At 41.4% G+C, this 27,401-nt stretch overlaps 2 protein-coding genes across 2 annotated transcripts; one reads left to right on the top strand and one right to left on the bottom strand.

Moving 5' to 3' along the window:
- Positions 1 to 3,664: 3,664 nt before the first annotated feature.
- Positions 3,665 to 7,516, bottom strand: LOC107738138 (uncharacterized). The gene is made up of 2 exons (XM_016549837.1): positions 6,236 to 7,516; positions 3,665 to 4,942 (listed from the first exon to the last, which is right to left on the bottom strand). The coding sequence occupies exons 1-2, from the start codon at positions 7,493 to 7,495 to the stop codon at positions 3,917 to 3,919; spliced, it is 2,286 nt and encodes a 761-aa protein (XP_016405323.1). The 5' UTR covers positions 7,496 to 7,516; the 3' UTR covers positions 3,665 to 3,916.
- Positions 7,517 to 17,885: 10,369 nt separating this feature from the next.
- Positions 17,886 to 26,309, top strand: LOC107738137 (sal-like protein 3). The gene is made up of 3 exons (XM_016549836.1): positions 17,886 to 18,384; positions 21,787 to 25,337; positions 25,504 to 26,309. Exons 2-3 carry the CDS (start codon positions 22,095 to 22,097, stop codon positions 25,639 to 25,641), a joined length of 3,381 nt encoding a protein of 1,126 aa, XP_016405322.1. The 5' UTR covers positions 17,886 to 18,384; positions 21,787 to 22,094; the 3' UTR covers positions 25,642 to 26,309.
- The last annotated feature ends 1,092 nt before the right edge of the window (positions 26,310 to 27,401 follow it).

Genomic DNA, 27,401 nt, shown 5'->3' with positions numbered 1-27,401 from the left:
GAATCCAGTCTATGAACTTCCGTTCACTCACCACCAGAGGTCACGCGCTCACTACATTGACTCTCACACCAAACAGACTGTTACATGTCACTCCGGACTACAGTTCCCATCATCCATTGCACTGATTACACACACACAGTTGATTGCACACAGCACTGATTGCACACAGCTGCCATCAATCACACCTTCCCTATTTATACACTCACTCTGATCCCCGTCAAGCTGCCGAGTATTGTTTAGCGCTTATCACTCATCATGTGATAGCTACGTTACAGAGCCATTTCAGAGTGTTGTCTTGTTCCTAGTTCTAGTCTAGTTACGTCTAGTTTGGTGCCTGTTTCCTGATCTACTGCCTGTCGTGGATTCTTCTATTGCCTACCTCTCTGGACATTGTTTGCTGATCTCAGACCCACGCTAGCTTTTGGATTACTCTTCGTCTTGCCCTCATATACCTGTTTGCCATTGTCTGAACCTTGCCTGTTTTATGACCACGCCTTTAAATAAAAAGCTTGCACATGGATCCGCACGCCTCTCATCTCCTCGGCTCCGTAACATATACCATCACGCCAATTTATTGGCCAGTGGCGCATAGCACCGCCCCGAGCATACAAATGGTCAGGCGTGGATTAAAGGGTTACTCCACCCCAAAATTACAGTTTTGTCATTAATCACTTACCCCCATGTCGTTCCAAACCCGTAAAAGCTTCGTTTTGATAGTTTGAGTTTGATCAACTCAAATGTGATCAACTCAGCTGTCTGCCTCTATCTGCCTCTATCTGCTTGGTTGTCACTTTAAAAAACAAAAACTTGAATTTAACAAACAAAAAATGTTCCAAACATTTTTCTAAATTAACTTAATAAAGAAACAAAAATAAAGATAACTTTGCCATTAAAAACAAAACTGAGGGGGTTGTCCCCCTCGGTAAAAAAATTGCGTTCCGGGGCCCCTCTCCCTCGCCGGGCCCTTGGAATCCTCGTTTTATTTAATAAAAAGGAACGAATCATAAAAAGTTATCAAGTTTCAAGCCTTTCATTTGTGACATTAATGTGACAAAATATGCGTTAGAACTAGGCCTAGCCTACAACACTCATTACAATAATCCAGTTTTTCTATAGTTTTATTTTTTATGGCATAATGCACACCGCCTTAAATGTAATCAAAACATTCCAAGTTAATACTGGATGGTACTGTACAGCATAATGTAAGCACACTTCAAGCACTGCTGTCACATATTCACTGTACCAGTGGTAAAATACATAGCTGGAACATTTAGACTATATGATGAATAATTCGAGATTACATGTTAAAATGCTTAATTAGTGACAAAAAGTGAAGTGACATGTAGCCAAGTATGGTGACCGATACTCGGAATTTGTGCTCTGCATTTAATCCATCCAAGTGCACACATCCAGAGCAGTGGGCAGCCATATTGCTGTGGCACCCAGGGAGCATTTGGGGGTTCGGTGCCTTGCTCAAGGGTCTCACCTCAGTCGTGGTATTGAGGGTGGAAGAGAGTGCTGGTCAATCACTCCCCCCACCAACAATCCCTGCCGGACCTGAGACTCGAACCCACAACCTTCAGGTTACAAGTCCAACTCTCTAACCGTTAGGCCACAACTGCCCACGACTGCTTATTATTACGACTTTTTAAACATTTTAAAACATCACCTAAAGGATGGCACATGACAGATTTTATCATTTAAAAATCAATATTGTGAGGTCAAAACCATTTACTTCACACAAATGAGAGACATCTCATTTTGGTTACAGTAAAAATAAAAACGAGATGGTTTCGATTTTCAAAGCTACTACTTCACAACCTTCTAAGATATTAAAGGATAAGATAAATATGTTTCTATGTAAAAGTTTCCATTGTCGCACTGCTAAGCTGGAAAGCCTTGTAACCTTGTGAAATGTAGGAATGTCATCTGACCTGCCACCAAAAGCAAACAATGCAAGTGTAACCCCTGTCCCCCGGGTCCTCACCGCCACATCTCGTTCTCGCTCCGAGTGGGTCTCGAACCCGGATCTCCGGCATGGGAGGCGGACGCACTAACAAGGAGGCTAAAGACTGCAGCCACTAGCATCAGTCACTAGTGCGTCTCTTGAGATCAGGGGAGTGAGGTTTACCTGCACAGCACCTACTCGCTGGCCTCCGTTACACAAGTCAACAATGCAAGGCAAACTACAGCATTAAATATGTCCAGTGTTGTCTTTACAGAGGCTTTAAAATTTAATTGTTCTAATACAAATACACTGCCCTCCATTACCCGCACCCCCCTAAACCTCACTCCCATCCGGGTCACGGCACCAATGTAACCCCTGTCCCCCGGGTCCTCACCGCCACACCTCGTTCTCGCTCCGAGTGGGTCTCGAACCCGGGTCTCCGGCATTGGAAGGTGGACACACTAACAAGGAGGCTAAAGACTGCAGCCACTAGCGTCAGTCGCTAGTGCGTCTCTTGAGATCAGGGGAGTGAGGTTTACCTGCACAGCACCTACTCGCTGGCCTCCGTTACACAAGTCAACAATGCAAGGCAAACTACAGCATTAAATATGTCCAGTGTTGTCTTTACAGAGGCTTTAAAATTTAATTGTTCTAATACAAATACACGTAATATACACTATCTATAACTTTGACTTTAATAAGCAATGATTGGTGTGATAATTACAGATTCTTTAATACCCTCTTGCAGATTGTCCAGCTCTTCCAGAGATAAAGGTCATTATAATAGGCAGTAAGGCAGATTTCAAATGCAGTGCTGCAAATACCATCCTTGGTAAGAATGAGTGTAGAGTGGCAAAAGAGATGGAGATATGTAAAGATGGAGATTGTGCACAGCTTAAAACTGTGTCATGCTCCACATGCCTTCTTCTAATTATCAATCTACATCAACCATTCACATATGTGCACCTAAACAGTGTTCTGGAACACATGGAGATTCTTGGTGAGCAGATCTGGAACCACACCATCGTTCTGCTCATGTATAACGACAAAACACAGAGACATGCAGACAGCAAGCAGCTAATTGAGAGAGCAGGGAAAGAGCTTGATATTGTAATAAAGAAATGTGGGAACAGAGTTCATGTTTTCAATTATACTGTCAGAAGGGGGGAAAATGTGGAAAAACTGTTTAATGAGTCAGATAGATTGGTTGATGAGCATGAAGGACAGTGCTTTAAAATTGACAGCAAACTGTTTGAGGGTATGGAGGAAAAGAGAAGGATGGTAAAGAAACGAGGAGAAGAGAGGGCGATCCAAGTAAAAACAAAGATGCAAACCTTGAATGAATGTCTAACAGGAATAGTGCATCTTTTTTTTTTTTCAATTCTTAACAGCATTTTAAGACTGCAAGGAAAGATAAAGTTATGTAAGCAATGTGACCCAGGCTGAATACACTGTTCAAGGGCTCTCTCTATTTTCTGGCAGAGAAAAGTTGTGATTTTCCAGAGTTAAGGATTGTCTTGATGGGTGCCAGAATTGTTGAAAAGACTTCAGTGATGTACACCATCCTGAAAAAAACACAAATGGAGGACAGGACTAAAACGTGTGTGAAGAGAGAGAAAGAGGTTGACAAGAGAAAAGTCATTTTAATTGACACACCTGGATGGTGGCCATACGCGTCTGTAAAGGAGACTTCAGAGTCAGTCAAGCAGTTATTCATTACAGCGAGGTGGTCTTTCTGCTGGACCTTAGGCCTGTCGCACCTCCTACGGTGCCTATGGTGGACTATGCATGGCAGGGGCGTCCTCTTCCCTGAGGCAGGCCTAAACCTGACCGCATACCACATGGTTTTTCTGCAGGGTCTTCAGCTGGGGACCACCGCTCATTGACGTTTCGCCCCTTAACCCAGAACGTCTCCTGGTGGCGGGGCAGTGAACAGGGACGTCTCCCTGACACCCCCTGCAGCAAACCCTAATTCGATGTTACTCCCCAAGCCTTGTCTCGTCGTTTCAGCCAGAGCCAGTGGCTTGCTTTCTCCGCTTCCTCAGAGAGCTCTTTGGTGGATCTGCTCAGTGTGGCTCCCCGTAGTCCCAGGTCCTTGAGCAGGCATGATATTGATCTGCCCACAAAGCCTCTGGCTCCCACCTCCACCGGGTACAGCCTCACACTCCATCCACTTTCTCTGCACTCCGCGACCAAGTCTGCATACTTCGCCTTCTTTCTCTCGTAGGCAGCTTCCAGTCCCTCCTCCCATGGCACTGTCAGCTCGATCAGTATCACTGACTTCACAGCTGCAGACCACAGCACCACGTCTGGTCTTAATGTGGTGCTGCATATCTCCTGTGGGAACTGGAGCTGCCTTCCCAGGTCTACTTCCATCTTCCACCCCGCCCCTGGTGTTAATAGCTTGGTGGGTGGTCTCTTGCTGGTATGCATTGCGGGTTCCCCCTGCCTGAGGAAGTGGATCTTACATCGACTCTCTAATGGACTCTGATTATTTGCCTCCTGCCGACTTTTCTCCAGCACCTCTGCCAGCTTCCTGAGCACTTGGTCATGCCGCCATCTGAGCCGACCCTGTGTCAGTGCTGTTTTACAGCCCGACAGAACATGCTGGAGTGAGGCATTGATGGTCCCGCAGAGGTCACAGGATTGCTCTGTTCCAAGCCATTGGTGGAGGTTTTTAGGGCTTGGGAGGGCGTCGTATGTTGCCCTAATGAGGAAACTGAGCCGAGCCTGTGGTAGTTTCCAGAACTCTGCCCAGCTAATTGCTCGGCTCGCGACACCCTCCCAAGTTGTCCACCGCCCCTGCTGTCCCTGTGCCACAGACCTTACTCTGAGCTCCTCCTGCTCAATCCTGGTGACCTCTGCAACAACTAGGTCCTTCCTCTCCTTCCTACTTGCCTTGGACCATAGGATGGGTGGCTCGCTCCATCCAAGGCCTGCCCGCCCTGTCTGGACCATGCCCACAATTTGTTGATGTTGCAGCCTTCCCATCACCTTGTGCATTATTCATTACAGCGAGGTGGTCTTTCTGCTGGACCTTAGGCCTGTCGCACCTCCTACGGTGCCTATGGTGGACTATGCATGGCAGGGGCGTCCTCTTCCCTGAGGCAGGCCTAAACCTGACCGCATACCACATGGTTTTTCTGCAGGGTCTTCAGCTGGGGACCACCGCTCATTGACGTTTCGCCCCTTACCCCAGAATGTCTCCTGGTGGCGGGGCAGTGAACAGGGACATCTCCCTGACACCCCCTGCAGCAAACCCTAATTCGATGTTACTCCCCAAGCCTTGTCTCATCGTTTCAGCCAGAGCCAGTGACTTGCTTTCTCCGCTTCCTCAGAGAGCTCTTTGGTGGATCTGCTCAGTGTGGCTCCCCGTAGTCCCAGGTCCTCGAGCAGGCATGATATTGATCTGCCCACAAAGCCTCTGGCTCCCACCTCCACCGGGTACAGCCTCACACTCCATCCACTTTCTCTGCACTCCGCGACCAAGTCTGCATACTTCGCCTTCTTTCTCTCGTAGGCAGCTTCCAGTCCCTCCTCCCATGGCACTGTCAGCTCGATCAGTATCACTGACTTCACAGCTGCAGACCACAGCACCACGTCTGGTCTTAATGTGGTGCTGCATATCTCCTGTGGGAACTGGAGCTGCCTTCCCAGGTCTACTTCCATCTTCCACCCCGCCCCTGGTGTTAATAGCTTGGTGGGTGGTCTCTTGCTGGTATGCATTGCGGGTTCCCCCTGCCTGAGGAAGTGGATCTTACATCGACTCTCTAATGGACTCTGATTATTTGCCTCCTGCCGACTTTTCTCCAGCACCTCTGCCAGCTTCCTGAGCACTTGGTCATGCCGCCATCTGAGCCGACCCTGTGTCAGTGCTGTTTTACAGCCCGACAGAACATGCTGGAGTGAGGCATTGATGGTCCCGCAGAGGTCACAGGATTGCTCTGTTCCAAGCCATTGGTGGAGGTTTTTAGGGCTTGGGAGGGCGTCGTATGTTGCCCTAATGAGGAAACTGAGCCGAGCCTGTGGTAGTTTCCAGAACTCTGCCCAGCTAATTGCTCGGCTCGCGACACCCTCCCAAGTTGTCCACCGCCCCTGCTGTCCCTGTGCCACAGACCTTACTCTGAGCTCCTCCTGCTCAATCCTGGTGACCTCTGCAACAACTAGGTCCTTCCTCTCCTTCCTACTTGCCTTGGACCATAGGATGGGTGGCTCGCTCCATCCAAGGCCTGCCCGCCCTGTCTGGACCATGCCCACAATTTGTTGATGTTGCAGCCTTCCCATCACCTTGTGCACCTCCTCCTTAGCCCTCCATTTCCTTCCAGTCTCAACTCTGGCATTTGCATCAGCAACTGCCTTGTCGGAGGAGTCCCTTAATTCCATCACCAGCCTTGCCTTCTCCTGCCTATAGCCCAAGGTGATGGATTTCAGGGGTAGCTGGAGTGAGTTCCATCCATACAGACCAGCAGCTGAAAAGCACCGTGGTAGGCCGAGCCATTTGGCTTTTGCCTCCATCCGGCTTACTGCTGATGAGGTGACTTCGCACAGCTTCAGAGGCCACATCACCCTTGGGTACAAGGTGAAGTGATAACACCACACCTTGTACTTTCCAGGTAGCTGGCTTGCGTTGATCTTAGACAGGCCTTCTGACAGCTGCCGAAGGATGAATTTCCCCATATCCTTGTCTGAGAGACCAGATGTATAAAGTCTTCCCAGGCTTCGGATGGGCTGATCCACGATGCGGGGGATGTCTTCCCCGCTGATGGTGAAGGTGACTCTGTCATTTCTCTCCCCCTTTCGCAATGAGAGGCTCCTTGACTTCTGCGGCTTGAACTTCATTCTGGCCCAGGTGATCAGCTCATCCAGCCTCTTAAGCAGCCTGGTTGTACATGGGGCAGTTCGTAGCAGGCAAGTGATGTCGTCCATATAGCTCCTTAGGGGTGGGAGCCTCTGACCTGCAGGCAGCCGGACCCCACCCACCACCTGCCTTGCCCCGATCAGGATGACCTCAAACGCTGCCACGAAGAGGATGGGAGAAATGGAGCATCCCATTGCGATCCCTACTTCCAGTTGTTGCCAACCAGTGGTGACTTTCTTCAGTGCAAAGCACATGTGCATGTCCTGGTAGTAGTTCATGATCATGGTCCTGATGTTGTCTGGGATGTAGAAGAATTCCAAAGCGTAGGCTATGAGCAGGTGTGGCACTGACCCATAGGCATTGGCTAAATCTAGCCATATGACGTGCAGATCTTTCTTCTCCCTCTTAGTGGTCTGGATCTGTTCCCAAATCATGGAAGCATGCTCTACACAGCCAGGGAAACCTGGAATCCCGGCTTTCTGACAGCTGGTATTGATGTAGTTGTTCTCCGTGAGGTAAGTGGTCATTCTTCTTGCCATCACGGAGAAGAAGATTTTCCCCTCCACATTCAGTAGAGCTATGCTCCTGAACTGCTCGATGGTCTTGGCGTTCTGTTGTTTGGGAATAGAGACTGCCACTGCCCTCTGCCACTCGGATGGTATGGTCTGCTTAGTCCAGGTGATTCTCATCAGGGTCCATAACAGCTTCAGCACTCCTGGGCAGACCACCGCTCATTGACGTTTCGCCCCTTAACCCAGAACGTCTCCTGGTGGCGGGGCAGTGAACAGGGACGTCTCCCTGACACCCCCTGCAGCAAACCCTAATTCGATGTTACTCCCCAAACCTTGTCTCGTCGTTTCAGCCAGAGCCAGTGGCTTGCTTTCTCCGCTTCCTCAGAGAGCTCTTTGGTGGATCTGCTCAGTGTGGCTCCCCGTAGTCCCAGGTCCTTGAGCAGGCATGATATTGATCTGCCCACAAAGCCTCTGGCTCCCACCTCCACCGGGTACAGCCTCACCCTCCATCCACTTTCTCTGCACTCCGCGACCAAGTCTGCATACTTCGCCTTCTTTCTCTCGTAGGCAGCTTCCAGTCCCTCCTCCCATGGCACTGTCAGCTCGATCAGTATCACTGACTTCACAGCTGCAGACCACAGCACCACGTCTGGTCTTAATGTGGTGCTGCATATCTCCTGTGGGAACTGGAGCTGCCTTCCCAGGTCTACTTCCATCTTCCACCCCGCCCCTGGTGTTAATAGCTTGGTGGGTGGTCTCTTGCTGGTATGCACTGCGGGTTCCCCTGCCTGAGGAAGTGAATCTTGCATCGACTCTCTAATGGACTCTGATTATTTGCCTCCTGCCGACTTTTCTCCAGCACCTCTGCCAGCTTCCTGAGCACTTGGTCATGCCGCCATCTGAGCCGACAGAACATTTACAGCCCGACAGAACATGCTGGAGTGAGGCATTGATGGTCCCGCCATGGAAGCATGCTCTACACAGCCAGGGAAACCTGGAATCCCGGCTTTCTGACAGCTGGTATTGATGTAGTTGTTCTCCGTGAGGTAAGTGGTCATTCTTCTTGCCATCACGGAGAAGAAGATTTTCCCCTCCACATTCAGTAGAGCTATGCTCCTGAACTGCTCGATGGTCTTGGCGTTCTGTTGTTTGGGAATAGAGACTGCCACTGCCCTCTGCCACTCGGATGGTATAGTCTGCTTAGCCCAGGTGATTCTCATCAGGGTCCATAACAGCTTCAGCACTCCTGTGCAGCTCTTATACAACTTGTACGGTATTCTGTTCGGGCCTGGTGCTGAAGCAGATCTTGCCCGCTGGATCACCTGCCTGATCTCGCTGAACTTTGGTGGTGATGCGTCAAACAGGGCTGATGGTTCTGAGGGTCTAGGCACATACCCTGGCGAGTCTAGGGGTTTGTTCCTTGCTGGGTCACTGTACTGAGTGCGGATGTACTCCTGCAGTTCTTCTTTGGAGACATCCAGAATTCCACTTGTCTTCTCCTCAAGGAGCCCGCGTGCATACCGGAATGGATTCCTGAAGAAACTTGATCTTTCCTTCTCCTTCCTTTTCCTCCGTCTTCTAATGCGTTCTACCCTCCGGAGGTTAGCAAGGCATCTTCTGATCTCATCCCAGAGAGCTTTCAGGAGATACTGTTGTTTCATACGTTGCTCTCCAATTAGAAGTATCTTGCAGGATCGACCTTTATGTGAGTAGTATAACACACTCCCTGCCGAGTCCATTATGTTACACTGTTTTATCAGCTTTTTTTTTGACCAGAGTAATATTGTGCATTTCATTGTATAGAGAAAATATTGCATATTTGACATAATTCACAAAATAACCAAACTTTTCCTTTAAACCAGCTGTAAAGTTTTTAGTTTTGTTTGCTAAACATATTGCTACAAACCAACCTAATTGTACAATTTCTCCTTGTAGTGAATGAAGTCTACACTGAAACTTGGATGGAACATCTGAGTGACATATCAAACTATAGGACCATGACAGAGTCGTCAGAGACTGAGCAAATTGGAGAGTTAAAAAACAAACAAACAGTGAAAGTCAAAGAAACCATGTGTCCACAAGTCCAGACCTATGCAAAAATAAAGAAAAAAACATTAATAGTGCAGCATGTTATTTATTCAGGAGTACTAACATGTATAAACACTGGACCTAGAAGTGTGTTACCTCCACCCTTGTATCTTTGGGCTTTGATAATACATGTCAGAGAACAATGTTGTTTTTAAACACTGTAAAATATTATTTGTATATTATTTTTTTTAAAACATTCACACACAAGACACTATGAAATGAGAGCAGAATGATATATTTTGTTTTTGTAAAAATAAGTTTTGTTTTGAACCAAAAATAATGGATTGATAGCCTTTTAACCCTATAAAGCCTATAATGTTTGATTAAAACTTTCAACATTGTTGTATAATTCCAAAGAAATGCAATTATCTTGCCTAGTTGTTTATTTATTTTAGATCTTTTACACATATTGAGATAATGTATCTAATATAACTCATTGTGGTTCTGCTGCTAGAACCCTAAAAGGATTTTGGCCAGCTGAAGCTGACTACACTTTTGAAACCATGATTATTGTATTTTATACTTCAGTGGTTGAGTATTATTATATTGCCTTTATATTTTTTGTTTATTATAAAAAGAAATGTATAACCAATTAAAAGAAATTTAATTAACTGCAAAAAATGCCTATGAAGGATTTGATTTATTGTGTTTTAAGACTTCGAATTAGAACATACCACAAATAAATCTTTTAACAAAGTTATAAGTAATTTGAAATGCTTATAACTTAGGCCAGACTCAACTTACTTTGCCTAAACTGAGAATAATAAATAAAGTTAAAGGTGTTAAGATCAACGTACACACTGCAAAACAACATGATTAAAACCTGAAAAACTGTTGTACACGATCTATTACCTTCTGTTGTCTTATTGATAGTTTACACTTTTTTAAGCAAATAAAAGCCTATATCAGGTTTGTGAGGGATGTTTATTTGTATATTTCTCAATTATCATTGTAAGTTTGGGCCTCAGCTAAATATTCTGACTATATCATAAAACCCTCATGTATCAAATATGATACAAAACATGAAACACATATGCAAAGACTTTTTATATTTTGTCCAAAGGCATAAACCGTTTAATAAAGAAAAAAATTGTTGATTATTTCAAATGTCAGGCTTTACAGAGTTAAAAGGGTTTCAGATTTTACTGAATTATTAGACCACCAACCCAACCTCATGAGAGATATACTATTTTCAATGAAAATACATGAAAGAAAACGTCTTGTTTCTAACAACTTGGTATGCCATGTAGGCCATAGATTTTTTAGCAATTTTATTTTACTAATTACCAAGTCAATTTTTTTACTAAAAACAACATGGACTATAGAGGACATGCAGTTCTTGCAGCATCCAATAATACAAAATGCACTGAAACTTTAAAACACACCCCCTCTTCCATCTTGTCCTATAAATATTAATGGAAAGATTTTATATTTTATCTCAAACACTTTTATGCTGTTTTTGCTTTAACCCCCACCCCAATTTACTTTGGTAATCAAACAGTTTTGGTGCCCATTGTCTTTCATTACATGGATAAAAACACAAAACACACACAAACACAAAACAAAACAAAACAACAACAACAAAACGAAAATAACTCAAGCCCATTGCTTTTGCTTTAAATGTTTTATTGCATACAATATTTTACGCATATATCTTGTAGATTATGTCTAAGATTTCAAGGTGATTCTCTGCATTAAATATAACTGTATAAAAAGCATAAAAAACATTTTTATGCTGCAAAGAAATATAAAAAGAAATTTCATTAATTGATTAATTTAATTAATCAAGATGTAACAATATGCAGTGTGCCTTAGTCATCATGTTTAATTTTTCTATTTATGTTTATATTTTAGTCAAGTTGTGTGTGTGTGTGTGTGTGTGTGTGTGTATATATACGAAATGTAAATGTATCCTCTAACAGAACATCTAATTTGAAAATATTTTGCCAGGCTGTGTTCTTGTTTATGAAGTAAAAGAAAAGTGAAATTTCTTAATACAAGCACATCACACTCGAGAGAACAGGGTAAATAACTTATTATTTGGTGTTATTTTAATGACTTCAACAGTTATTTATTTTTCATGTTTAACAAAAACAGCTTAATGACAACACAATGTACAGCAACATTTAGAAAAGGTATGGTGAGAAAGTTTGTAACTCTATTGTCTTTTCTATCGCGGTAAGTTTGGGGTGGAGTTTGTACTTGATATTTTGGAGAGATTGATAAACCAGAACATCAAGTTAACCAGCCCAGAGACACATTTAAAACATGTACGGGAACAAACAGAAAATATTTGAAATCCTTATACGAATGCAGGACATAGTAAGAAAGCTGGGCTAAGAAAGAAATAGTGTGGGGGGGGAAAACTATTAAAAGAAAAAAAATCAGTGAAGAGGGCAGCCAGATCTATTTCGATCATTCATACTGACGGCCTGCAACACATGATGGAAGCAGAAGGGGGTTCGGATCATAATTATGGTGAGCTTCTTTTCTTTAAATGTTAAACATTTCATGTTTAAATGTTTGCCACAAACCAGTTAAAACGGATGGATGGTCTGACAAAGTATCATGAAAACATGTAACACAGTTGAGTCATTGCAAAAATACTAAAAGATTGCAACATCTCAACAAACACAGTAAACAGACTAAAAACAATCTATATGTTTTAAATAACTGCAAAAACCTATTACTTGAAATATTAGCCATGCCTTAAGTAATATTTGTTTGGGTAAATAATATTGAGAGATAATATGTTTTATATGCATTATAAGCTTCCAATTACCATGAAGATTTTATTTGATAGGTTAATTTGTAAGTACCCTTTCAAAAGGTACGTACCATTACGGGTTAAACAAGGTACAAAGGTGTACCTTTTGAAAAGGCACCACAAGACAGTATAAGTCATTATAATCTGTAATTATGTCCCCACTGGATGCAACAAATGCCTCGTTTATAATGGGTTTTAATGTTTTTGTCTTGTCGCTCGGTCTGACAGGGCATCACAATATGGCAAGGGGCATAACATTTCCGTCACACGCTTGAGGTATTCGGCCAATCACAATGCACTGGATAGCTGGCCAATCACAGCACACCTCGCTTTTCAGACCGATGAGCTTTGTAAAAATTGAGGCGTTTCAGAAAGGCGGGGCATAGAGGAGAAACAATAATGTACAGTATGTGGAAAATAATGTGTTTTTTTAACCTTAAACCGCATAAACACATTTCATTACACCAAATACACAAAATAATGTTCTTTTTAGCAACATCATATGACCCCTTTAATTATCACAGTATGCAATGTTTATGTATGTGGTAAAATTGTATCATAAGGATAAAGGAATGTTATCAGATACACCCAAGTGACTTGGTACTGAAACCAAAAGAACTTGAACCACAGAAATGTTGCTTGGTTAGAACAATCTGCACTAAAATGCATTGTGAATTGTAACACTGATGAAAACAACAGCAGCTGAAATGTGAACAGCAAACTGCCTCAGAGCTGATTAAAAGGTGTTATTATAAGAATTTTAGAAGAAATAACCTACATTAAAAAGTCACCAGACTTTTAAAATAAATTACTTATTCAATTACTTAAAGTACGGGGTTGTCACATGTGGTTGCCGCAAGCCCTCCGGTCGCCGCTCACTCAAGCCCGCCGTGTGTTTCGTTGTGAAGCGAAACTACTTTTGTACCTTCCAAAAGAGAACACGACTAAAAATCAGTGGTTAAGTTGTATTTACAACACTGTTCCAGAACAGTTCAACCCAAATATTCAGATGTGTGCAGCACATTTTATGGAGGACTGTTTCCTGATCCTGGTAGAGACACCTTGCTTTTCAGACCGATGAGCTTTGTAAAAATCTAGGCGTTTCAGAAAGGCGGGGCATAAAGGAGAAACATTAATGTACAGTATGTGGAAAATAATGTGTTTTTTTAACCTTAAACCACATAAACACATTTCCTTACACCAAATACACAAAATAATGTTCTTTTTAGCAACATCATATGACCCCTTTAACCAAAAGCAATAATTAAATGAATCTTATTTTATTCCAGGAAGTACAAATCAATATTGAGAGGCTAAAATGTTTTACTTCATATGCAGATCCACAAAAGATCTTATTGTGGTTTCAATGAAAGTAAAAACCTAAAGGGCTTCAACAACTTTACAATGTCATATATACATAGGAAGATAAGATAAACAATGTTTCTTTTAACCTTGTAATCTTGTCAAATTTAGATAGGATTATCATCTGACTCTCCACCTGATAGCAAACTCAAAATAACAAAGCAGGGCAAACTACAACATTAAATGTCTGCAATTTTATGTATTGACAGAGGCTTTCTACACTTGCTTACTAATACACATGCACTATCAAACTACACAGTCTATACATTTGATTAAATATCTGTAATATGATCCTTAATTTGTAAAACTTGTAATCTGTTCAAATCTGTTAAACTGCAGATGCCTATATTCTCTTTTGCAGATTGTCCAGCTTTTCCAGATGTAAAGGTCATTATAATCGGCAGTAAAGCAGAGTACAAATGCACTGCAGCTAATACCATTCTAGGTCATATTGACTGTAAAGTGGGCAAAGAGATAGTCAAGAGTGAAATGAAACAGAGGACAAATCAGAACAGGTCTTTTACTTTGGTAATGACACCAGGATGGTGGAAAACCTTCACACTGGCAGAGAGTACAAAGTATATACAGATGGAGATTGTGCACAGCTTAAAACTGTGTCCTGCTCCACATGCCTTCCTTCTAGTCATCAATCTACACGAAGCATTCACAGATGTGCACCTAAACAGTGTTCTGGAACACATGGAGATTTTTGGTGAGCAGATCTGGAACCACACCATCGTTCTGCTCATGTACATCAACACAGAGCAAAGAGATGCAGATTGCAAGCAGCTAATTGAGAGAGCAGGGAAAGAGCTTGATGCTCTAATACAAAAGTGTGAGAACAGAGTTCATGTCTTCAATTATACTGACAGCAGGGGGATAAATGTACAAACACTGTTTCATGAGATAGAGAACTTGGTAGCAGGGCATGTGGGACAGTCCTTTAAAACTGACAGCAAACTGTTTGAAGATATGGAAGAAAAGAGAAGAAATGTGAAGAAACAAGCAGAAGAGAGAGAGATTCAAGTAAAAATAAAGATGCAAACCTTACAAGAGCATCTAACAGGTATTGTGCATCTTTGGTTTAAAAAAAATGTTGGAGAGCATTGTACAATTAATAGAAAATCTTTAATTATATAAGTAATATAACTCCAGCTGAATGTTAAGAATTGTTCATGAACTTTCCTGTTCTTTCTAGCAGAACATTCTTTTCCAGAGTTAAGGATTGTCTTGATGGGTGCCAGAATTGTTGGAAAGACTTCAGTGATGAACACCATTCTGAAAAAAACACAAAAGGAGAACAGGACTAAAACGAGCGTGAAGAGAGAGGATAAGGTCAACAAGAGAAATATAATTTTAATTGACACACCTGGATGGTGGCCATACGCGTCTGTAAAGGAGACTTCAGAGTCAGTCAAGCAGGAGATCATGTCAAGTGTTACTATGTGTTCACCAGGACCTCATGCAGTTTTGCTGGTTCTGCAGTCTGGTGTCGCCTTCAGTAAGGCATATGGAAGGTCTGTCAGGGAGCACATGGATCTCCTGGGTAGAAATGTTTGGAGGCACTGCTTAGTGGTGTTCACCAGGGGTGACTGGATGGGGACTCCCACTATTGAAGAACACATTGAGAGTGAAGGTGGAAACAGATATCATATTCTTAACAACATGCAGTGGGATGATGGGAAACAGGTCAGCGAGTTGATGGAGAAAGTGGAGATGATGGCCAGAGGAAACACAGATCTCCTGACACCTGTGGAAGAAGCAGAAAAGGAGAGTGACAGTGGGTGGGGATCCAACAAGTCAGACCAAGACAAGTTAGAGAGAGGAAGCGTAGATCTGGTTCCGCCTGAAAGTAAGTCTGTCAAACTTCCTGCAGAATAATATTTTTTGTCAGATGTTAAACTAACAGCAAACCTTCAATTGTACTCACTGCAAAAAAGATTATCCTAACTAAACATAGACTTGTTAAGTTTCCATAGTAATGATCCATGTATTCTCTCCAACCCTTTTAAAAATATTTTATCATCAAAACATGTTCATGCAAAGTTTTCTTAATCATCAAATTTCTTTCTGTAGTGCACAACAACAGCAACGTTATGGAATGGCTTGAAAATGAAGCTAATGTGTTTAACTATAGAAACTCATCAGAATTTTCAGAGGACATTTCAGAGGATGTCACACAAAGTTAATGGCACTGATGGTTTGCAGAGGTAAAGAAACAGTAACACCACAGCTATTCATTAACAAGTGAAAATTTGTACAAATGTATTCTTGAAAAAACTTTTGTTTGTGCAGTTTCTCAAATCTTTGAAATTAGACCAGACTTCAAAAAGAACAAGTGTGTGCATGAACTACATTAAAAGTTATTATATTTTTACATTTATAAGGTTTTTGTTTCTTTTCATCTTTCATTAGTATACACTAATTTTCCATATGTATAGCTAAGCAATAAAATCATTTTAAACTTTAAATATGGACTTGAATTCTGTAATTTGCTTTATTTTTTTATACCATCAGCTCAACATCATGACAGTTTGATAACTTGTGTGTGTGTGTTTGTGTGCGAGTGAGTTTATAAGTATTTGCTCCAGTAGTTCAGTGCTTGACATGTATATATTTTTCTTATTATTCATAGTCAAACTAAGGAAGAAAATGTTAATGCTGATGCTAATGCTAGATTTTATTTGCAAAACTGACAAATGTGTTTACTTGCATCATAACTGGTGTATCTTAATCCATAATTGTTCAGATGGTAAAGGAAGATTAGTTTCACATCTGTGCCATACTGTACATTTGTGATCCATTAAATTATGATGCCTTGGTGTATGCATTAGTAGTGCAAAATTGTGAAAGTTTTACATTGACTATTGATAATTCTGTTATTTTCCCTTCTTTTCAGGTTAAGAGTCTGGGTGTCATCCTTGACAGCACTTTATCTTTTGAGGCACATGTAAATAATATTACTCAGTCAGCATATTATCATTTGCGAAACACTGTCTTCGATCATCTCTTTCTGCTAATAGTACTGCTGTCCTTTCACAAGCATTAGTTACATCTCGCATCGACTATTGTAATTTTCTTCTCAGTGGTGTTTTACAGAAACTGTCCAGAATTCAGCAGCTCGGACCATTACACGAACACCATTGTTTGTGCATATTTCTCCAGTGTTAAGGCAACTCCATTGGCTTCCAGTTCAATATATCGGATTCAATTTATGATTTTACTTTTCTTCATAATCTGGCACCTTCATATGTGCATGAACTTCTTCGTGGGTATTCACCTACTCAATCTCTCAGGTCTTCTGCTTCTGTGACTTTAGTTGTACCATCTGTACATTTGACTACCATGTCTTAATTTTTAAATCACGTCTTAAAACTCATTTTTTAGCTTATTCTGATTGATATAGTTTTGTGTATTATTGTGCATTGTTTTCTTTTCATTGATTGTTTATGTATTTACTATTTTATTAATTGTGAAGTGTCCTTGAGTGTTCAAAGGCACCCATAAATAAAATGAATTATTATTATTTTATTATATCTTCTTCAGATGAAACAATCTCCTCACCTGCACAGATGGCATTCATTTTTGACGGAGTCTGTTTATTACAGCAGCCTGTTATGTGAACATCTTTGTAGTGGAGGAGTCCTTGCCAAACCAGAAAAAGAAATAGCATTTCTGAAAAATATAATAATGGCAGTTTTTTTAGTTTATTTTTATTATTTACCACCAAACCAGTATTTTTTATATATATAAATATACAGTACATAATTAGAGCTGCTTAGTGACAGGCTGTAGCCTACTGGAAGGCTTTGCCATGGGCTCCTTGGTAAGAGGGTTTATGGATAAAATATGGTTTGTGGTTAACAAAAAAAAAAAGTTTATTTTCCTGTTTTTTTGTTGTTGTTTTTTTTACACTTTGTTCAACAACATAAATTGAATAAAGTTATAGGCCTACATGACTATGTGAAAGCCTATGTTTTCCAAACACATGTTTCTAACAAGCTGTCTTTCATGGACTACAATTGTTGTCCAAGTCATCAGACACATAAACTCACATCCTTGTGGTAGTTGTAGTCCTTATTTAGCAACTTGTTAGCAATGTAGCCACTCATGTTTTAGTAATAGCCTACTGTAAACCGAACAGCTCTCTTACTGTAACTCTGTAGCAATGAACAACTCCAATTTTATAGCTAAAAGATGTGAAATACAACGAGAACCAGGAAATGTATGTACCTACACCGTACTCGTGGAAATGGCATTTTTCTTGTAAGAATTATTACCTATAGGATAAAATAATTTAAAATTTAAAAAATTCCAATTACGTCATCTAAAAAGAAAACGAACCGTAAAGGCCTCGCTCTTAAGGCAGCTCAAAGACAAACATGACTCGTAATTGCTCGTTAATTACTCTGCAGAGACAGTGTCCGGATTGGACCGACAGACTCACAGACAGACATCCGTCGATGCTGCAGCGTCAGTGTGCTCAACAAAGGCTCAGGCCGGGGAGAGGGCCATTTTACCAAATACAAAGGAAGCAGAGCAGCGAGGGAGGGGAGGACTATGGGAATGACGGGAATAGCGAAATATCTCTTTACGAAATCGCAATGTGCCATCAAACCAAACACTGAACAATGGGTGAGAAGTGATCAGTCACGATTACAGCAGAATATACAGTGTAACGACAGTACAGCAAATAAATAATTTAGATGTCGAGCTGCCTGCTGTCAAAGCCGACTGCGCATCACGGTGGCAAAATGCCGGAACAGCACTGATGATATTACGACCCAGACACTGTACGACCTAATCTATCCTAATATTGAAAACAGCCGTGAAAGATGATCGTCTGCTGGTAAGTGTTTATATCATTTACAATCAGTACACTCAAAATGTCAGAGACGTCAAAGTATTTCATATAGTCATAAGAAATATGAATCATAATTGGTTATGATGATCATAGAGCGCGCCGGAGGACGCAACAGGTCGCGCGTACAGTAGAGCTGTAGTTCCGTGTGCATTTGGCTGACGTAATTATGACATTTATACAAGAATTTTACGAGGTGTATTATAGCATATTGACTTGCAAGCTAAACACTTTATTGTGTTTTGGCATGAATATCATTTTAATAAAAATGTCTTGAGTTTTTCAGGCGTTGAAAATTGTGTTCTATGGTCATCTTACGTTTTGACACAAATTATATAATAATGTGTCATATGTAAGGAATGTGTGCATAACCAAATGCTGTGAAAGCCAAATAATATAAAAAAAATAACAATAAAATAAATAAATAAATAATTAAATGAAAGAAAGAAAGAAACGTGTGTACATGAAATATATAATTCTGTTGAGTGCAAGGATGTATAATGGTTTTCTAAATTAAATACCATTACTTTACAGATTATGCTACTGAAAACTCCTCTGAAAACAGGACACATCTGTATTATAGACAGTCAAAATGTAGACGGTCTCAAATTCTATTATTAGGCCTTAACTGTATTAATATAGTAATGCCACTGAAATAAGATAACCTCTGCAAGCCCTTTTAAGTTCTAATTAAGTTAATGCTGGCCTGTTGAATGCATGACTTTAGTTTAAAGTTTAAAGTCAGAATATGACATTATAAAACAAATATAATACAAAATGGTAACTATGAATACATGTGGTCCCCTGACAGATTCTTTGCAATAAGCTATAAAATATATATATAAAAAATACATGAAATAAAAAAATGTCTATAAGTGTTTACCAAATTGCACTTTATACTTCGTCTCAGCCCTTCATGCTCTTACCTGGTGTCTAATTATTAAATACTACTGAGACGTAAAAAAGGGCCAGGGGAACGCCTTAAAACTTGGGGGTGTAAGGGAAAGGAGGGGTATATGCATGAGTAGGTGGTGTTCTGCGTTATTTGAATGCAAATGCAGAGAGAACAAGCCGAGACTGTGTTTGAGAGAGAAACGGGGAAAAGGAGGTGGAGAGTTGTCTTTGGATTTTAGTTAGACACTGAATAGACACAGATTTAGTTTGCCAAGTGCTTAGTTCACTTTTGAGACATTGCTTGCTCATGTATGCACCTGGCATTTGGCCTTGTAGCTCTCTATATAAATGAAACATGGATTTTTGATTGTTTCTCTGAACTGATGCAGTGAGATTTACTGTAATTTAGCTCAAAGAGAAAGATTTTCAATCTGTTTCAACCCATGGGCCAATTAGCCTTTGACTTTCCCCTGCATCATGTCACGCCGGAAACAGAAAAGACCTCAGCACTTTTTCAGCCCCATCCTCAACAGTTCGTGGCTACTTCAACATGGTGAGAAATGTTTTACTGTTTAGTAAGAGAGCTCCATTGTTTCTGTCAGTGAGCCGTCTTGCAAATGTCATTCAAGATATTTGCTGTGACATTAACAGATTCATATGCTTACAGTATCTGATCTCATTTTAAGAAAAGTAAAATAAAACAAAAGTAAAAATAAAAGGAATTTCTGTAATATTTGGACATAGTTACATCCCAACAGCTTCCTTTGAATGAATGTCCAATTAGTACTTTTCATCTTCCGACCCAAGCTTGGATTTTAGACCACCCACGATATTATGGCTATCGAGAATGTAAAAAAAAAAAAAAAGAAGAACAAATAGTGAAGTGAACATAAAAGGAACAGGAATGTGTAATATGCTGAACTGGATTTTGAAAAGGGGATTAGAAATAGGTTGTGGAAAAAAGTGGACAACACTGAAAAAGAAGGAGACACTTGAGTGCCTTAACGGGAATGGCATGAGACTTCATTGTCTCCGTGAGGCTTTGTGGTCGTGCACTCAGGAAGTACATGCATAAAAGTGTGTTGATCTGTGACTTAAATTCTACAGTTCTTGAAGTACAGGAAACTTTATGCATCTCTCCCTAGCATATGCATGTGTATGTATCGCTAAGTAATTTGTATTCATGCTATTATGTCTTTTTGATATAGCTCTGATGCTGAAGGTCACTTATTTTAAGCAATCTTGCTGTTTTCAGTGGTTGACAATGGCACTAAGACTCAATGACCTTTCAGGCTTCGCTGAGTTAGGACAGAAGATTTGTTTAAATATATGAGATGTAATAGCATATATTCACTTACTCAGACTAGGTGGGTTGTGAAGGGGCTTAGGAATTTTGTGGTGAGGTTCATTGTCCATGTTCATTGTTGCTGTGGAAACAAAGTTGGCTGTAAGCTGGTTGAGAGATGGGATTTCAGATCAGAGGGAGTGAGTGGATAGAGAGAGCGATCTAGGAGGAGACAGCAATGTACAGGACTAGCTAAAAAAGAGGTGACAATTAACAGTAGCATTATGTTCTTCATATTTTATGAGATATGATAATAGATGCATTTATTAATATTAAAAAGATGTTGTTGAAGGGTAATGATAATGAGGGTTTAAGTGGCACAGTAGGTGGCATTTATGGGAGCCTTGGTTAGAAGAGCAATACTACACTTTGATTGGCCTTTAATACAAATACAGTGTTTCTAACAAGGTCAGCCAGAGGTAAACTCCCCATATGTTATGTTTCCTAGGTGATGTTTGTGTAAGCAGTGAGTAGAAACAATTGAAAAGCAGTAAAGATTACAACAATCTAAAGAAAATTAAAGTACTAAAGGTTAGAAATTTGGTTTGGAGGTTTTAAAGGGTTTATCAGCTTCACAAGTGACACAATGACAACAATAGTGTGGCAAACAACAAACAATAAAATTAATTAAATTCCAAAACTCATTGTGTAATATAATCTATACAATCTATTTTCTCTTTACTCAATTCCTAATCACTAATTTAAATTACTCAGTGTAATACATTGATTTTATTAAATAAAATAATACATTTATCTGTGTGTTGTTGTTGTCTCCGTGTACTGGAAGCTTGTGACACTATAACAAATTCCTTGTATGTGCAAACATACTTGGCAATAAAGCTCTTTCTGATTCTGATTTAGAATGACTGTTTAAACAGTACATTCTACTGACAACTATATGCATATATAAATATTGTTGTGGCTACCTTTATTGGTCTAATTAGCATTAAAATAATGTATGTGTACCTATTCATAAATATATAACAATCTGCTTAATATCAAAGAAATTCCTGAATAGGTACCGTTTTTTTCCTTGCACCTTATTGAACTTGCATTATAAACATTGGACTAGCAGTATCAGAAGTACAATAATAATCAATTATTTGCATGGCATAAATTGTTGCATAAATAGTTTCTCTCTGATTTCTTAGAGGAGCAATTGGCAGTGAAGTCCCTCAGCTCTACTCTTGCAAAGAACTCTTGCTCTTCCTCACACTCAACAACTCAAAGCCGCCAATCTTCCTTAAACCCAAGCGCACCAGTTGAGAGGCTCACACCTTCTCTGCCTAGAGCCAGCCATCCTGTTTTTCACATCCCTAGCCAGCCCATACAATTTCCTTCAGACCTCAAAGTGTCTCACCTTTTCCAAATTTCTGACATCCCATCCCATTCTACTAATCAGTGTATCACTACCACTGCACCAACTGTGCTCTCTACCCACAACCACACTCACTTACCCATGGCTTCTCCAAAGTTAGGTGTGTCAGCAACCACAACCTCCTGTTCATCCTCCTCTGCTGCTGCTTCTCTCTGTGTGCCTCCACACCCTGGAAGCCCTAGTTCAGTGCCTCAGGGTCCTCCAAGTCCAGTTACACCCTCTTCCAGCCCAAGCACAGTCCCCTCAGCCCCAGCATGTGCACCCGTCAGTATTGCTTTCATCTTGGAGGAGCTACGTGTGCTGCAGCAGAGGCAAATTCATCAGATGCAGATGACTGAAGAAATCTGTAGGCAAGTACTGAGATTGGGAGGAGGATCTTGTGAAGTGGATTCAAAACCATTTACACTACCATCTCTGCCACAGCTCTGTTTAAAAGGTTCTGTTAACAACCCCAAACCTTCCCGACCAAAGTCATCACCTCCCCCTACCTCTGTGGCTCCTCTTTTGGCCTGTTTCTCATCCCTGCTACCCCCTCAGACAACCTCTAAGTCCTCCAGACATACCCACCCTCTCTTGAATGTCTTACGCCCCCATAAAGCACAGTATGACAGCAGCGTAGTTACTCCAGCAAGCTTCACCAGTCACACAAGTGCTTCCACATCCTCATCAATGTCTACAGGTGCTGCCTCGAACTATCCACTCACACTTTCTCTTGGCCTTCCATCCCAAAAATCATTCAACACAGGAACTAGTGGACACAGTGGTGTGACCTTCCCAAACCAATCTATACCAGCAGCTGCTGTCCCTTCAGCCCCCTCACAGGATCCAAAACTCTCTGCTCAAGGAGGTATGACTGTCTCATCGTCAGGGCGTACGCAGCATGCATGCCGATTTTGTCGGAAACTCTTCAGCGGTGATTCATCCCTGCAAATACACTTGCGTTCACACACGGGGGAGCGTCCTTACCAGTGTCCTGTATGTTTCAGTCGATTCACCACACGAGGGAACCTCAAAGTCCACTTCTTGCGGCATCGTGAGCAAAACCCTGAAGTCTCTTTTTCATTGTTTCCCTGTTCGCTTTTTGCATCTGTAACTGGGGGCTCAATGGGAGGGTCAGCACAAATGCAACCAAATGCACAAATCACCTCCACCAATACAAATGCTACTCAGAGGCATCAAAAACAGCAAGAGGATGATCTGCGTGGAGACAGTCCTGAGGGAACTACTGCCTCAACACGTGCCACAACCTCATCTCTGCCTCCTAGTATTGATTTGGCCCTACTGACCACTGCACACTCTCTGCTTCAGCTCAATCGTGCCGCTGCTGCTGCGGCTGCTGCAGCCTCTACATCCACTACCTCCTCCATCACATCCTCATCACCTTCCTCTCTGGCCTCCACCCTTCTCTCAGCCCCTGCCTCATCCACCTCCTCCATTGCTGGGATGTATAAAGGAGTGAAACGCTTTGATGAGAACACCCCACCAATACCTACTCTGCTCCCCCATTCTGCTTACTCACAGCTTGCCAATTTACCCAAAATCTTCTTCCCAACATCTTCAGCTCAGCATCATGCAGGCCATGGGTTTCTCAGGCCAACTCCTGCTGGATCCTTCCTGCCATCCCCACAACAACACATCACATTCCCGTTCACAGCATCATCCACTACCCCATCCATCTCAACCCCAACCTCAGACACATCGAAGCTGCAGAGACTGGTGGAGAAGTTAGAGAAAGAACCACAAGGTCAGTCACATTGGGTTCCATCCATTGGGGAGACTTCTACCAGCAGCCATACTGTAGCAGGAGCAATAAGCTATAGCAGCAGTGGTTTAATGAGCACTAGCACAAGTACAAATGTGGTCACCTCACTTCCATCATCTACAATCCAAATACCATCATCCCTCTTCAGCAAGGAGTCACCCTACCTGGGACTTATGCACTCTGCTGGGACGCTTGCCCCTAATCAGTGTAGTGTGTGCCTGCGGGTGCTAAGCTGCCCAAGAGCATTACGATTGCACCAGGCTACTCATTTAGGTGAACGACCCTTCCCCTGCAAGCTATGTGGTCGATCCTTCTCAACTAAAGGAAGCCTTCGAGCACACCTTGCCACCCACCGTGCCCGCCCACCAAACAGTCGTGCACAGAATTCTTGCCCCTTATGTCAACGGAAGTTTACCAATGCCCTTGTGCTACAACATCATATCCGCATGCACTTAGGAGGACAGCTTCCACCAGAGCACATGCCAGATACCTCAACAGAATGTGATATTTTGTCCCATTCCGAGTCTATTGAGCTCTCTGCTTCAGAGATGAGCCCTAGTGCTACAGATGTTCAGTTACTAAATGATCTACAAACTATTACGGATTCTAGACATACTGAATCCCTGGCTGTCAGTACTGCTCTTACAGCATGTGCCATAACCTCCAGCCTACCAGCTTCACTTAGCTCGGGTCCTATACCACCTTTAGACCTAAGCCCTGACCCATCCCTGAATCCAACCACCCATTCACCTCCAACATTCAGAGCTGATCCACCTGAGCTCTCTCTCAGTGTACCTTCTCCAGTGGATTCTGCACCCTCCCTTGTCCCCCCTGCCACCCAATCAGCATCAGCAACAACTGGTCCTGATGCCACTGATGAACTATCTTTTGAACTTTCCAGCAACACTGCCTTCTTGGAAGATAAAAAGATTTCAAGCTCCCCTTCTCTGAAGAAAGAAAGTCCACAAAGAAATGACTGTGAACGCAGTGAAAATAGATCTGTCTCACCTATTCCTTGCTCTGGATCCAGATCAAATCTAGAGGATCTTCTTAGTATACAAGCTCATAATGCGTCCAGAGTTCCTCCACCACATCCAGAATCAACACCACCTTCTCTCCTTGCGCTGAGATCTGAGAGTGCGTCTTCTCATACAGTACGCCTAGAGGAGCTTGATCAAAGCCTTCTCCAAAAATCTAAATTAATCCCCCAAGAGTTCTCTAAGGAAGAAAAGACGGAAGATAAAATACATAAAACACCAAAGAATGGACAAAAGACAACTCCAGATTTGAGTATTAATGCAGATATGGTATCAGACACTGTAAACAAAACAAATGAGGATGAGACTGAGGATCGTGACACACATGTGCAGAAGACCATAAAGGAAGCTCACTGTAGTTCAACTGCAAAGGATAAAGCAGATACAACAGCAACTGAAATGGACAGAACAGAATCAACTGTATGCATATCACTGACTCCCAGTCTTCCACCTCCAATGCCAGAGAAAAAAATCTACCACTGTTCTGAATGTGGAAAAGAGTATGCAAGTCGCAGTGGACTTAAGGTGAGTAGCATTCTGAATTCATTAAGCTAAAGAATTATTATCATAAAGTGTGAACATACAGTTTAACATGACACAATGTTAGTTGCGCAAGAGATTTTCATCCTTGTCTCGGTGCAATTCGAAAGTTACATGACAATTAAAGAACATCTCTTACTATAACTTCTAGGGACACATGAAGCACCATGGAGGATTTGTCAAGGCACCCCGAGCTCTTGCAAAGACCAAGGGCCCAGAGAGAGTTTTGCATCATGAGCGTTCACAAACTCACCACCTTGCAACCTTTCTCCCACCAGGACATCAGTGAGTCTAGAGGAACCAAGCCCCCTAGAAACATCAGCAAGCAACAGAATGCTCTCCCCTAGACCCTGTTAAAGGAATCAGAAACAACGTATTAAGATTAATTTAATAGCTGACAAAAGGGAAGAAACCTGAAGGATATTATGGACTATGACTCTAGACTGAAAAAAAAAACACAACCCCACACGTGTACACACATAGAGGGTTATTCCTTGGTTAAAAAAAAATGTCCCTGATCTTTAACCCAGATCCAAATATTAAAATACCTGCATTATGTATTTTAATATATGTAATGTCTAAATATCTTATAGTACTTCCTTGAATATTATGTGATGTTCTTTTAGATAAATGTAAATTATTTTGTCTGCGTAAGTTAAGATGGATTCATTTACTTTTCCAAAGTGAAGATATTAAGGTAGCTAAGGATTTGAACAGTAGCTTTGGGTGAGGAACAGACCAAAATTTACTAAGCCAATGATGACATAATTGATCATTTCCTTTATTGTTATTGTATTGGTATACCATTTCTTTATTCTTAAAGAACATTTAAAAAATATGCGGTGTTTTTGATTAAAATCCGTAAAGGATGGTAAAATTTGGAGGGAGTGTATTTCAAATGAAGAAATATACTACTTACTCAATTAAAAAGCACCTTGTTCCACGGCAGCCATGCACAAATCATTGTTATCAACCTTTGGTCAAAAATTCAAGCTCATATCAGTTTTCATAATAAGCTCAAATGTTTAAAAATATACCCTACTCAAAACACTTAATAATAAATGTTAAATTGTTTTCTTAGGGCAAACCAACTGTGAACAAGTGCTTTTAACAAGCTGATATTTTAAACATTTAATAAAATTTACATTATGTAAATTCACATGAAATATTCTTGACTTGTACTAAATCTTCAGGCTTTTACTTACCAGTTTACCAGTTGGAAAGCACCAAAACACCAAACTGTAAATATGACCTGTCAACCTATGTCCATTGTGTCCATGTTTGTCCTGTCCAGCTGTACAGTATTAGGCAATATACTGCTCTTAACGCCAACTAGACAAAAGAGTCGGGTAAGATTGTTTAACAAGCCTGTATGTCAGTGTAAGCTCCTGTTACTTTAATATTGTCAGTGTAGCTATTGAAAAAGATAGAAATAAATTGACTGATTCTGAGATGAACCACTATCTAGCTAGTCTAAAAGGTAACCCTTTCTATACTTCTTGGTGGAAATGTTTGTTTCTTTGGTGATGTTTGTTCTTTGTCTGGACACTTTTACATGTACCTTCTATAGAAATGAATTGGGTGTATGAGACTGACTGTGAGTTGTAATTTCATGGTACAGCAAAAAGATAAAAAAGGAAATAAAAAACAGTGTATTCATGACAAGAACCAGAATATGCATTTCTTTTAATCACGCACTCTTTGTTGTTGTTTTTTAGAGTATAAATCTCATCTGCAGTGATGTTATTCTTCCTTGGTGGTCTGAGGGAAACACAGTTTTCTTCACATACAGGCATCCCTAATCTGTTCACTCCCTAACACAATCAAACTCCTCTGCACTGCTTCTGTGTGTGCCACATCAAGCGCAGTGAGGGAGAAACTGGAGGAAGCGTTGACAATCTGTCTGAGGACTGGTCTCTAATCTCTTGCACCATGACAACCATGCAGAGGCACACAAGGAAGACAGAAAAAAGCAGAGTATAGTCTGTGTATGTGTGTCCAGGGATATGTGTATATTGGTGTGATGTTCATATTCTGCATGTATGGGTT

Source organism: Sinocyclocheilus rhinocerous, unplaced genomic scaffold (genome assembly GCF_001515625.1).
Source record: "Sinocyclocheilus rhinocerous isolate Xijiao unplaced genomic scaffold, SAMN03320098_v1.1 scaffold254, whole genome shotgun sequence".
NCBI lineage: Eukaryota > Metazoa > Chordata > Actinopteri > Cypriniformes > Cyprinidae > Sinocyclocheilus > Sinocyclocheilus rhinocerous.
The sequence above is the reverse complement of the archived record's forward strand: the minus strand, read 5'-3'. Positions and strand labels throughout refer to the sequence as shown.